This window comes from Carassius carassius, chromosome 21 (assembly GCF_963082965.1).
Source record: "Carassius carassius chromosome 21, fCarCar2.1, whole genome shotgun sequence".
NCBI classification, from domain to species: Eukaryota; Metazoa; Chordata; class Actinopteri; order Cypriniformes; family Cyprinidae; genus Carassius; species Carassius carassius.
The window spans coordinates 18456444-18469593 of NC_081775.1; the positions used below are offsets into that span (position 1 = coordinate 18456444).

At 35.6% G+C, this 13150-nt stretch overlaps 1 protein-coding gene across 4 annotated transcripts in view; it reads left to right on the forward strand.

The window, feature by feature from the left end:
* LOC132097693 (kazrin-A) overlaps positions 1-12234 on the forward strand; it is a 35536-nt gene extending 23302 nt beyond the window's left edge. For 3 of the 4 annotated variants that reach the window (XM_059503567.1, XM_059503569.1, XM_059503570.1), the window contains 13 exons: positions 1189-1325; positions 1451-1621; positions 1825-1908; positions 3413-3587; positions 3695-3879; positions 5699-5822; positions 9011-9216; positions 9371-9489; positions 10570-10801; positions 11001-11102; positions 11181-11347; positions 11504-11624; positions 11918-12234. In XM_059503567.1, coding sequence (XP_059359550.1) covers positions 1189-1325; positions 1451-1621; positions 1825-1908; positions 3413-3587; positions 3695-3879; positions 5699-5822; positions 9011-9216; positions 9371-9489; positions 10570-10801; positions 11001-11102; positions 11181-11347; positions 11504-11624; positions 11918-12076 — 1982 coding nt within the window. In that variant the 3' untranslated portion in view covers positions 12077-12234. The remainder of the gene's footprint in view (positions 1-1188; positions 1326-1450; positions 1622-1824; positions 1909-3412; positions 3588-3694; positions 3880-5698; positions 5823-9010; positions 9217-9370; positions 9490-10569; positions 10802-11000; positions 11103-11180; positions 11348-11503; positions 11625-11917) is intronic. The other variant, XM_059503568.1, reaches the window with a different exon arrangement.
* Positions 12235-13150: the final 916 nt, after the last annotated feature.

Consider the following 13150-nt stretch of genomic DNA (forward strand, 5'->3'; position numbering starts at 1 on the left):
TCTCTCCACCTCCTACCAGGTGTTCCTGTGTGTGTGTGTGTGTGTGTGTGTGTGTGTGTGTGTGTGTGTGTGTGTGCATGAGTGTGTAAAAGGCTTTTTTTTGTGTGTGCCGTTTGGCTCCTGTATAATGAGTCTTTAAGTGGTGTGTGAATGGACTCAATGTCCTTGGAAAAGACGAGCTGCAATTTGCAAGTCAGAGCAGAGGCTACAAACAACCTAAAACAGTCAATTACTGCCTCTGTTAGCACACAGTATTAACCACAGCCAGCTGAAGAGAGACACCCTGGAAGAGGAGAGAGAGAGAGGGATTGGTGTGTGAAATGGACATCTTGGACATCAAGAGAATGATAGTTATGTGTAAATGGGAATGGTTTATGCAAATTAAATGATAGTATGTATTTAAATTGATAGAGACCACAATCCGAATAGGACATGAAAATGATTTCAAATGCAGAACATTTTTAAGGTGTAATAATACTAATACATATAAGCAATGACAGGTGAAACGATGTAAGGTCTTTATGAATATGATTTTAATTCATACTATTTAAAGCAGTAAAGAAGCTTGATTGTCAAGGTTGTGAAGCACAACTGATTTGTCAGGGCAAGACTAGCAGAGGAACAAAGAACCTTTATAAAACAGTATTTTAGATTGTAAGAACATCGCAAAGTTAAAACTAGTATTTTCTTTTTCTGTAGAGGGAATAATTATTGCTTATTTTGCTTTCTCTCTTTTTTGGTATGTTTTCTTTAATTATTGGTGCTTGCTAAGTATCAGCTAAGGATTGGTGTTGCTTATACTCAAGGTTATGATTTGTTATAAACTTTTGTGCTATGGACATAAATGATACCTATAATCCTGTGACTTGAGGAAGTACACTTCCTTTCAAATGTTTGGGGTTGATTAAGATGACTCTTTGCTCACCAAGGCTACAATTATTTGATCAAAAATACAGTACTGTGAAATATTGTATTGAAATAGTATACTGTGAAATATTACAATTGAAAGTAATTGACTTCTGTTTTAATATATTTTAAAGTGTACTTTATTGCTGTGACATTAAAGCTGAATTGTCATTACTTCAGTCTTTAGTGTCACATGAACCTTATACTGTATGTTAAATCTCATGCTCACATATGACATATATATCATTTTTACAGCCATTTTTTATCTACGTTTTCCCCTAGCAATGAAGGCAGACAGGAAGCGTTTGAGGTTGGAGAGAACTGATCTGGTGAATCAGATGCAGCAGCTCTACACAACACTGGAGAGCCGTGAGGAGCAGCTACGAGACTTCATACGCAACTATGAGCAACACCGAAAAGTATTTTTCTCGCATACATGCATATCTCATGCATTCATACTAGCACAACAACTTTAAACGTGCATAAATTCCCACTTAAACACATGCTTCAGTATTCAAACACACTTCTTATTTATGTGTTGCAGGAGAGTGAGGATGCAGTGAGAGTTCTGGCAAGGGAAAAAGATTTGTTAGAACGGGAGAAGTGGGACCTACGCCGACAAACCAAAGAGGCCTCAGAACATGCAAGTGCACTCCGATCAGCACTGGACCTGAAAGAGAACAGGATCAAGGAGCTGGAGGCTGAACTGACTATGGTGAGATACACAGAGCTTAGAAAAGCAGGGTATCCTACTTTTTGTCTTCTAAGTGGATGAGTGAGTCTAGATATATCTGAAGTGTTTGTCTTGTTCAGAATGTCTTCATGTGTCTTCAAACGATCTGTCAGCTGAGTAGCTCAAAAATGTCAGTGTTGGGTTGTTTGTGTGCGTGTGTGCTTTTGTGTGTGTTTCTTTAACAGATGAGTAGCTTTATGGCTCAGAAACTAGAGAGTCGCGTGTTTGTTCGATCTCCAGAAAGACCAGCCTCACCCAAAACAGTGTCGGTAAGATCAGCCAGACCTGTCACTCAAATCCAAATCACTCTTTGATTGGCCTGCAGTGTTGACTGCCCATCTGATATGCACAGTTTGATTGGTTGCATGTGTATTTTGTTTTGAGAACAAACTTGTTGTGTATATGGAATGGAAAAAGCATGTGCACTTCTGTTCCTTCACTGTGAGCGTGAATGTTGTTCTCTGAATGCTCCTTTTGTAGAATGCTTGGGAGCCATTCTAAACCAATGATAATGTGGTGGTGTTCTTTTGGCTTATTTTCTAGCATGACTGTGGCTTGAAATGATTTTGAACTAGGCCCAACATGGAATCTGCACTTTTTCAGCATTTTCTGCACCAATTACATAAATACACCGCTGTTCAAAAGTTTGGGATCAGTAAGATTTTTCATGTTTTTTTTTTAAAGAAGTTTCTTATGCATATCAAGGCAGGATTTATTTGATTGAAAATACAGAAAAAAAACTTATTGCAATTTAAAATAAGTTTTCTATTTTAATACACTCATTTATTCCTGTAAAGCTTCATTACTCCAGTCTTCAGTGTCACATGATCCTTCAGAAATCATTCTAATATGCTGATTTATAATCAGTGTTTGAAACAGTTGTACTGCTCAATATTTTTGGAACCTGTGATGCTTTTTCAGGATTCTTTGATAAATAAAAAGGTAAAAAGAACAGTGTTTATTCAAATAGAAAATTTGTGTTACAATATACAATATACTGTTATTCAAAAGTTTGGGGTCAGAACATTTCTTCTTTCTTTTTTTTAAGAAATAAATACTTTTATTTAGCAAGGATGTGTTAAATAAATAGAAAGTGATAGTAAAGACATTATTAGAAAAGATTTCTATTTTGAATAAATGCTGTTCTTTTTAACCCTTCATTCATCAAAGAATCTGAGAAAAAAATTAAGCATCACAACAGTTTCCAACATGAATTATAAATCAGAATTAGAATGATTTCTGAAGGATAATGTGACACTGAAGACTGGAGTAGTGGATGATGAAAATTCAGCGCTGTGTCACAGAAATAAATTATATTTTAAAGTATATTAAATTAGGAAATGAATATTAGAAATTGCAATAATTTTTCACAATATTATTGTTTTTTTCCGGTATTTTAGATTTTTTGATCAAATAAATACAGCCTTGATGGTCATAAGAGACTCCATTAAAACGCACAAAAAAATATTGTTTGGGATCAGCAAAATTTCCTCATATGCTCATATTTAGAAAATATACAAATAGAAAAGTAAGGAAGACTTAAAATAAAACATGGGAATGAACATAAGCGGGGAAGAAGGCGTTTCAGCGTGGTTCAGTTACAGATGTAAAATTTAGTAATATTTTCTGCTAAATCCTCGGAGTATAGATTCTCTGTGGGCCTATTGATAACTTGACTTTAGCTCCAGACTGGCACTACTTCTACATTTGTTTACAACACTCTCTCTGGACAAGGATGTGGACCGTATTGAATTAAATCTGTTTGTGTTCCAGGCAAAACAGTCTTTGGCTACTCTCACTAAGGATGTTCCTAAGCGACACTCGCTGGCCATGCCCACAGAGACTGTCGTCAACGGCAACCAAGAGTGGGCGATGCATGCAGAGCTTCCTCTGACTGCGGCGATACGACAGAGTCAACAAAACCTTTACCACTCAATGGACAGACAGGGTACACACACACTTACAGCACTGACCTGTCCATTTAAACATCTCAACCACTTATGCTAAATGAGTTAAAATCAGCCTCCTAATTCTCCTAATGCTTGTGTCTGTTAGTACTGAAAGCATCACCGTGTGTGTGCGATGCTGATGGCATCAGCATGATGTCATCAGCTGCAGCCAGGATCAGTCCGTGTCACTCTAAACAACCGTCAGTCATCTCAGACACCTCGGTGATGGAGGGAGAGAGATCCTCAACGCCATCCGATTCACCACGACACAGAACACACTCCCTCTGCAATGTAAGACAAACACACACAGCATTCCACTCACTGTGACACTCTTTGCATTGCAAAACACATACACAAATGCACAAGTGTAGTACAGTAGTGCGGCATTCTACTGTTTACCTGACACCTTAACCTCAATACATTTACATGCACATTTACATGTACTTATTTAGCAGACTCTGTTATCCATAGTGACTTACAAATGAGAAACATATGTAAAACTTTGTCACAGAGTCAACAGTGTTCATGGTATACTATATTAAACAATATTCGTTAAGATTTTTTTTTTTTTTTGTAGTGCATGCGTTGGATGTGGTAAGGTTGTGAAGTGCTTTGCAGAAAAGGTGCACAAAATACTGATGTATTTTCACAGTATTTTCAACTGGTCTTATTATGGTGTTACCATAACTTTTGTTGCATGCATGGTGCTAATATTCTTTAATTGGTTTAAATTTATGTAGAGAGAAAAAAAAAAAAAAAAAAAATATATATATATATATAGAGAGAGAGAGAGCGAGAGAGAGGGAGAGAGAGAGAGAGAGGACTATAGTATTATTATTATTATTATTATTATTATTAAAACTCAATTAATTATTAAATTCTATTAATTAAATATTGCAATTAATTATAATCTAAAATAATAATAATGTTATTATTGTTACTGTTGTTAACAGTGAATTGTGTTTAGGGCTGCAAAACAATTAATCACATCCAAAAATAAAAGTATTTTTTTTACATTCTTTTGTTATATAAATATGCACACATACATGTATATATTAAGGATAAATATGTTAGATTTATATATAATATGTATATTTATATTAGTGCTGTCAAACAATTGATTGTGATTAATCACATCCAAAATAAGTTTTTATTTACATAGTGTATGTGTGTGTACTGTGTTTATTTATTATGTATATATAAAGACACACACATACAGTATATATTTAGAAAATTATTACATGTATTTACATGTATATATTCAGATTCATATAATGTATATTATGTATAAATATATTTAATATATAAACGTAACATATTTGTTTAAATATATATATGCTTAATAAATATACAAAGTACATACTGTGTAAACAAAAACTTTTATTTTGGATGTGATTAATCGTGATTAATTGTTTGACAGCACTAATTTTATATAATATAAATTATATTCAAGTGTGTGTGTATGTATATATATACACACACACACACACACACACACACAAATATTTGTAAAACATATCCGCATATATTTGTGCATACCTATAATAACTATACACACATAGTATATAAACAAACTTTTATTTTGGATGTGTTGTTTTGCCACCCTAAATGTGTTAACATGCATGGTTTCTAATATTATTTCCTTATTAAAAATTTTAAGTAAAAAAAAATTACCTACAATGACAAAATAACTAAATTAATATATAATTAATACAAATCTAAAACTCTAGCATTAATAATATTGTTACTATTATTAAAAATGTATTGCATTGCATGGTCTCTAAAATTATTTCCCTATTAAAATTTAAGCAAAAAATGTATCTGCAACAACAAAATAACAAAAAATGTAGGGACTCATAATAATAATAATAATAATAATAATAAAATGTATTTAAACTATCAATTTAATTTCAAAGCACAGAAGAGCACTGAACACATTTCACATCTTGAGTGGTATTCTGATTCTTTAGCTGTTATTGAACTTACAGATGAAGATATTATGACAACCTTCAAATGCATTGTGCCTTGATACAGAAGAGTTTCTCTGCTCATTTTTGATGTATCACCTTTGCTTCTAGTGCTTATTATTTCTTTCTCTCCCTGTCTCCAGTCTCTAGAGGATCTAGAGGAGCAGAGACGCAGAAAGAAGAAAGAGAGGATGGGTCTGGGCTCTCTTTCGAGGGTGTTCGGTCGAGGAAAGCAAAGAAAGTCTCTGGACCCCACTCTGTTTGATGGTACTAACACACCTGACTACTACATAGAGGAGGATGCTGACTGGTGACGCTGCTGAGAGCCCCCCTAACTCGTTTCTGTGTGTGTGTGTCTCTATCGCTGCCGTTTATGAGCACAAGCTGACTACAATAATTCCGAACTGTGCCGCAGTAGACCCAGACCTGTCCAGAGTTTGTGTGTGTGTGTGTGTGAGTGAGTGTGTGTTCATTTTATACCCACTTTAGCATATCACTGGAAACTTGAAGGACTGCTGAATGTGTAAATAATAGTCTTTGTGCACTCTGTGCTTGTGTTTCCAGAGGCCTTTTATATCATTTAACGCTCATTGTCTGTCGTTGGCTGTTTTTAAACCTGGGTGTTCAACATATTGGTGGAGCTCTCCTGTCGGAAGCCAGCAGGACCCTCATCGTGTATGAAAACCCCAAAAAGGATATTTGCTTTTTCACACTGTGATACAAAAGATATCTATTTGCAACATATTCTGGTATTTGGACATTTGATGTAGTCTGTGACTTAGTGAGCAGTGGCTCGTCCTGCCTTTTCTACAGGAGAGTTTATAACCACCGTTACACACACTAACTCTGACAACTGCCTTCACAACAACATTAACCAGGAGGCAAAAACTGATCTGAGAATTGTGTGGAAATACAAAACCCAGATGACTGGTTATAAAAAATTAAATCCTTAGGATATTTGTCATGGAAATGATTACTGTACCTTTAATAAAGCAGGGTATGACATAGAGCTCCACGGTAGTTTCCCATCTTGCTTTGCAAGTGGGGACTAGATACCTTTACTCTACAGGGCCTTTCACCATTCAACTTTGTATTTATAGTGTATTATTTTTATTTTTCTGAAATCAATGCTAGCTATCATTCAGTGGCAGATTCTTACCATTGTGTACATTTCAATAGTGCACTGACATGAAGTGAAGAATAAATGAGCTTTCAGAGCATGCAGAGTGTTCTTCATCAGCTGGAGATGGAGAGACGGCTCTCGTTTCCCTGCTGCGTTTGGCTCAGGCTGGTGCTGAATAGCATGGAACTCTAAATGGCATGGAAATGAAAATGGTAATAAGTTATATAACTACAGACTATTTTGAAATAAAATCAGAAACACTCAACAGTGTGTGGCTGAGTTCTTCACTCTTTGTAACTGTTTTGGCACTTTGCCTCCCTGAGCTTGTCTTTGGCTACTTCATCGCCTGCTTGATGGCGATTAGGCAGTACAGAGCATAATTAACTAACTCATCACTAAATATTTTTAACCACATGGGCATTTATCTGTATGTGTGTGTGGTTGTTTAATCCATTTGTCCAGTCTTTATGGGGCTCTCATTTTGTCAGTTTGGTGCAGGATGGATTCTGTGTACATTGTTTTTCTCTGCAGTGGCTCATTAGCTCCTGGTGATGTGCAAACTCCACAATCCTGATAATGAAGCTCTATTAGAGAAGGAGGGGGAAAATGGTTTAATATATGAAGAGTTTGTGTAGATGAGATGAAAGCAGTAGCAAAACCAGACAAGCTGTTCTTTTCCAACAACGTTTACTCTGTACAAGGTCTTAGCAGTCCATCTGTTTTGTCAGTCATTATTTTACAACCTCCTGAGTCCCTGCTTCCTCATATGAGGACATTACATTTTAGTGAGACTATACATCATACATGCCACATCCAGGGCTTTTCAGAGACACTAAATGTTTGGCTGTTTCACCATACCCACTCCCTTTCCTTGGTCTTCAAAAATGTCTGATAATAATTTAGAGACACTCTTATAGAAATATGATAATGTTTTGTAATTATCATTTTAATCTGACCAATTTTTTAATTGTGTGTCATAAATCAACATCTCAGGAATATGTAATAAAAATATGACTTTCTGTTACGAAACAGGACGTTGATTTCATATATGTCCTCATATGAGGACACCGGGACTAAAAGCATGTTTATTACGCATTTTGGGAGACACAACAAATGAATAGGGAAAGAAATTATATTTCAGTATTCCTATGAAATTTATATATTATGAAAATCTTGTCAATTATTACTTGTCCATTATTACACTTTTTTCATGTTGCCCTAAAACACATTAATATGCTAATTAGATTTCGTTTATAGATACATTATGTATAATGAAAAACCTGTTTATGGCCATTTTACACACATTTTGCATAAAGAAAAATTGTATATCATTTAATTCTGTTATAACATAGTTAAGAATTATCTTTATGCAAAGTTTGTTAAAAAAAAAAATCCTGAAAACTGAAAATGTAGTGGTGATTCATTCATTATATATATATATATATATATATATATATATATATATATATATATATATATATATATATATATATAATACACATAAAACATGCAATTAACAAAAGCGAAAAATACCTCTTAACACTAGCTTGCTCTTTTCTTTTTCTATTCTATCTGTTTTCTTCCTATTTATTATATTATTTAAAAAGCTCTTGCTATGTTAAGCTAACTGAGACATGTTATAGCACTTATATATCACTGCTCTTTTGTTGGTTTTGATTGCTTCCATTGTCCTCATTTGTAAGTCGCTTTGGATAAAAGTGTCTGCCAAATGTCTAAATGGAAAAAAATCAATTGTTTTTGCCTATGCATGTTCATTCATGTCTTTTCATTTTTTATTTTATTGAGTCCCGATGTCCTCTACCAAGGACGTAGCATAACTTATTAATGAAATATAATTTTTAATTAATTAATTAATTTATTTATTTTTACATTTATTTATGCTCTAAGCAATGGAATGACATGAAAAAAAATATATTACTATTTTTTTCTAAAATGTTTTGCCGGGTCTTAAGAGGTTAAAATTGATTCTAAGAAAGGAGTGCTTTGTTTTTTGAAACAACCCTATTATTAACAAATGATGGACACTTGAGGAGATTGCCGTTTTTGAAGGCGGTTTTGTGCTGCCATCTACTGGTGAAATTATTGATTCCCGCTCAGAAGACGCTTTAGTGGCTGCTGTTCAAAAACTATGATGTAAATGGGAAAATGTTTGTTCCAGGACATTTATCTAACTCATCTCTAAATAATATATTTTATATTTATGGTACCGTATAGTTGTCTTCACTTGAGAAAACACGGTGGTTATGCTCATAAATTATAGAAAATAAACTCGTATTAAGTCCCGCCCCTCTCCCGTTATCCACTAATCTAGACTCCGACAGTTTATCAAGCCCCGCCCGCCTCAGTGTGAGCCTATCTGAATGCGAGGAGCATCTGGATCGTCTTCAGCAGGTGGAGCTCGCGCGGACGGCCCCCATGTCCCGTTGGCGAGCAGGAACCGTGCAGGCGTGGCTGGAGGTGATCATGGCCATGCCCATGTACATACGGACCTGTGCGGACAACGTTAAAAGTGGGAAGGTAGACGTGACCTTGTCGGTATTATACATAAACACTTATCCACACCAGTCTATAAAATTATACACAGATCCTATCAGAATGCTTTGGGCTATTTAAACAAGCAGTGTTTGTGAATGTTAAAATGAAACATTGATTTCTGTGTGTGTTTTGTTAGGTTTTGTTAGTTCTTACTGATGAGGACCTGGAGTTTGTTTTAGGGATCAGTAATTCAATGCATCGCAGGAAACTCCGTCTGGCCATTGAAGACTACAGGGATGCGGATTTAGGACACGGGTAGGAAGCACATCTTAAGACATTAAAAAATGGAACATAACAGAAAAATAATTTCATAGAGAGGACCCCTGCAGATTAAAATAAAATGAACAGAACAACAATTTTAAAGAGATTAAAAAAAAGAAAGATAAAAAAGATATAGTAAGACCACAAAATACTTTTAATGAAACCTAAGAGGTTTCTGTCTCTCCATTAAAAGTCCAGGTAACCGAAGTATGGAAGATCCAAAAATGCATCATAAAATCAATCCGTATGAATTAAACGGTATAAAATCAAGTCTTGTGAGATGAGATATAATTGCTTTTTATGATGAACAGATTTGAAGGTGGGTAAATGATGACAGAAACTTTTATTTTAGGCGAACAATCCCTTTAAGGTCAACTGGTGTGACTGCCCCAAAAACTTAATTCTATTTATGTTATAAATAGCATCCCAATTTTATTTTATTAATAATCCTTAAAAAATATATTTAGAAACATAAAAAATATATTTGAAAATAATATTCCAGGTTCAAGTTAAGTTCAGTCTGCAAAAGTTGTGGCATTATGTTGATTACAAAAAAAAAAATTCTATATATATATATATATATATATATATACACACACACACACACAAACACACACTCAACTGTAAGAATTACAGAAACTTCAGACACTTTGATCTTCTGAGACATTCTAAAGACACACAGTGCATTAACATACAGACATCTGTTCCCACATCTCACCGAGAGAAAATGCAGGAAACGCCTCTCTCACATATGCAACAGTTCCTTCTCATCCCATTCCTTCCCTTCACATAGCTCACTCAGAATGGTCAATAGTAGAATATAATGGTTTTCTGTATTTTTGATCAAATAAATGCATTTTTGATCAAATAAATGCAGGCTTGATGAGCAGAAGAAACTTCTTTCAAAAACATTGAAAATAGTAATGTTTCCAAACTTTTGGTCTGTACTGTATGTATATATATATATATATATATATAGTAAAACGGTATACAAAACTAGCTTGAATACAAAGAGTTCAATTTATTTCTAGATTTATAAAATATTTTTCCACTTCTTTTCTAATGTTGTTTCAGCCTTTCTAAAGCAGCTGATCTGGATCACCACTGGGTGGCTCAGGCCTGGCTGATGGATGTAGGTCTCCCTCAATATTCCCAGTTCTTCCACACTCACCTTGTGGACGGACGTCTCCTAAGTACACTCACGCGCACCGACCTTGAGAAGCATCTGCACGTGTCTAAAAAAGCCCACCAGAACAGCCTGCTGCTGGGAATACAGCTGCTACACACGCTCAACTTTGACAAAGAGGTAACACACACACATAAACCAGAAGAACAGCATGATGGGAATTCCTACAGGCACAGGCAACCTTACCAAAATGGAACAACAAACACACACACACTCACACACACATCAGAATAGCCCAGTTTGGAAAACATACCCTGTTTGTCTGTATAATAAGTTAATGAAGCTAAACAACAATTACCCAAATACTGTTTTACTGCAGATTTTGCAGTCCAGGCGATCAGAGTGTGAGAATCAGAACACAGACCCTGTAGTGTGGACCTGTCATCGCATCATCAAATGGATCAAAGAGATTGATCTGAAGGTACCATTGAGAGAAAACAGAGAAAGGGTAGGTGGTGGTATATGGAATAACTCAAAAGAATGACATCTTTTCATTTAGGAGTTTGCTGACAATCTTCAGAGCAGTGGGGTTCATGGTGCCATCATGGTGATGGATCCCTCCTTCAGCTCTGACACCATGGCGGCGGCCTTATGTATTCCAAGCAACAAGCACATGGTCCGTCATCACCTGAATGAAGAGGTGAAGGCACTTGTCAGTGCAGCCAGGTAGGACTGTCTGTTAGTATTGTTGTACTGTATGTGTCTGTGTCTAACTCTACAAGTGTATATGTCTCAATGAATCAATGTCTCTTTGAATATATTGTCGTACAAGTTCAAGAGACAGTTGAGTCATGCAGATTTCTCTGATGTCTGTGTCTGCAGGGCAGGGCTTGATCAGGAAGTCGAACCTTTGGGGACTCCGCCCACACTTCACCGGCAAAGCTCTCTAAGCAGCTCATCACCTAGCTGTCATGACGATCAGCAGTCTTTAAGGAGGGTGAAGGTAGAACACTAAAGCTGAATTATAAATTCTTCAAACTTATACAAATGCTACATTTAGACATGTGCCAGTATTCAGTAATACAATATTTTGGGTGAACAATTACTTTAAATGTAGTTAGTTAACACTTTATCCTTTGCATTAATCTTTTTGCACAACCAGTGTCTGCTCTCTCTTTCGAGTGTAGTTCTCAGTAACAATCTATCCTCATTATTGCTTGAATAATTCTTAAAAGTCTTTAAAAGTTTGAAGCACCGGTGAAGTAGAAATCTAATGGATACATTTTTTTTCTACAGCAGCAGCTTGGTCTCAGCCCAAAGAACTTCGCTGGACGAAAGATCAGTCATCAGAACAGATCCGGGTCATTTCCAAGGAATGGACTTCAGGAGGTCTCGCTTCAACGAGAGCGTTGCCCGGTTCGACATTTTTCTGCTGCTGAGCTCACCAATGTCTGAGTATTTCTCCTGTTGAGATCACTGATGAAAAACATAACAAACACATTCTGAGGAAAAACAAAGACACTTTCTTCAAGCTCCCAAATGGGGGATTTTATTTTTCAAGGTGAATGTTGATGAAATCTCAATGAAGGTTCACATTTTCAGTCTCTGGACTCTCAGTTTGCCAGTTGGTTTTGCTTTGTAGACCTATGTTGTTGTCTGTGACTGTAGACTGGTTTGTCTCAAAGTGAGAATCCATAAATCCATATGGAATCTGTTTAGATTTTCACAGAATTATTGTCATGTGTGGGTAAGAAATGTGTGAGGAAGGAGGGTGAGGTATCCTGACAATTATGATTTGTGAGAACTCCACAAAGAAAATTGTGTTTAATTTGGACCCCCCCCCCCCCCCCCCCCCACCAATGTTTCAAATGATTCAAATCTGCTGCTAATTTACCGACTGTAAATCACTAATCTCAATATCATGCTATCAACTCCAAGGTCATGCACATTGCTAAGCTGAAGCAGGGGTTAGGCTAATCATCATAGTAAATGTGCAAATATCAAAGATATGACTGTTGTACATTTATGTGTTTATTAACTGACTTTCTGAAGCAGCGTTAAAGGAGGTGCATATTTGTATAGATAAAGACAGGACTACATGTTCTCCATATAAAAATGGTCTTAAATTTTAGTTAACTCTTCTCTCTGGCAGCCTACTTCTGTATTTTATCCCAGGACATTAAGACATGACAACATTTTTAGGGGGTTGAAAAAAAAAAGATCAGCTAATTTTTTCCCCCTTTGGCATTGTTGTGTTTTTGTTAAATATTTGTTCCTCATTTTTCTGGTATCTGATAAACATCTTACCTGACATTCCCACAGTTTCCCACTCAGGATTAATAAATTATTTCATTATACTGAGAAAAATACGTAATACATGTCAGAACACTCCTTTTTCCATTTACTGTTACAAAGTTACATGATATTTCCTAACGTAAAGAGGAAGCACTTTGTCTATATGGTCAACCTTTGTCCAGCATTATTAACACTGCCAGAATCACAACTGCCCATAAAGTAGTTAAATATTGT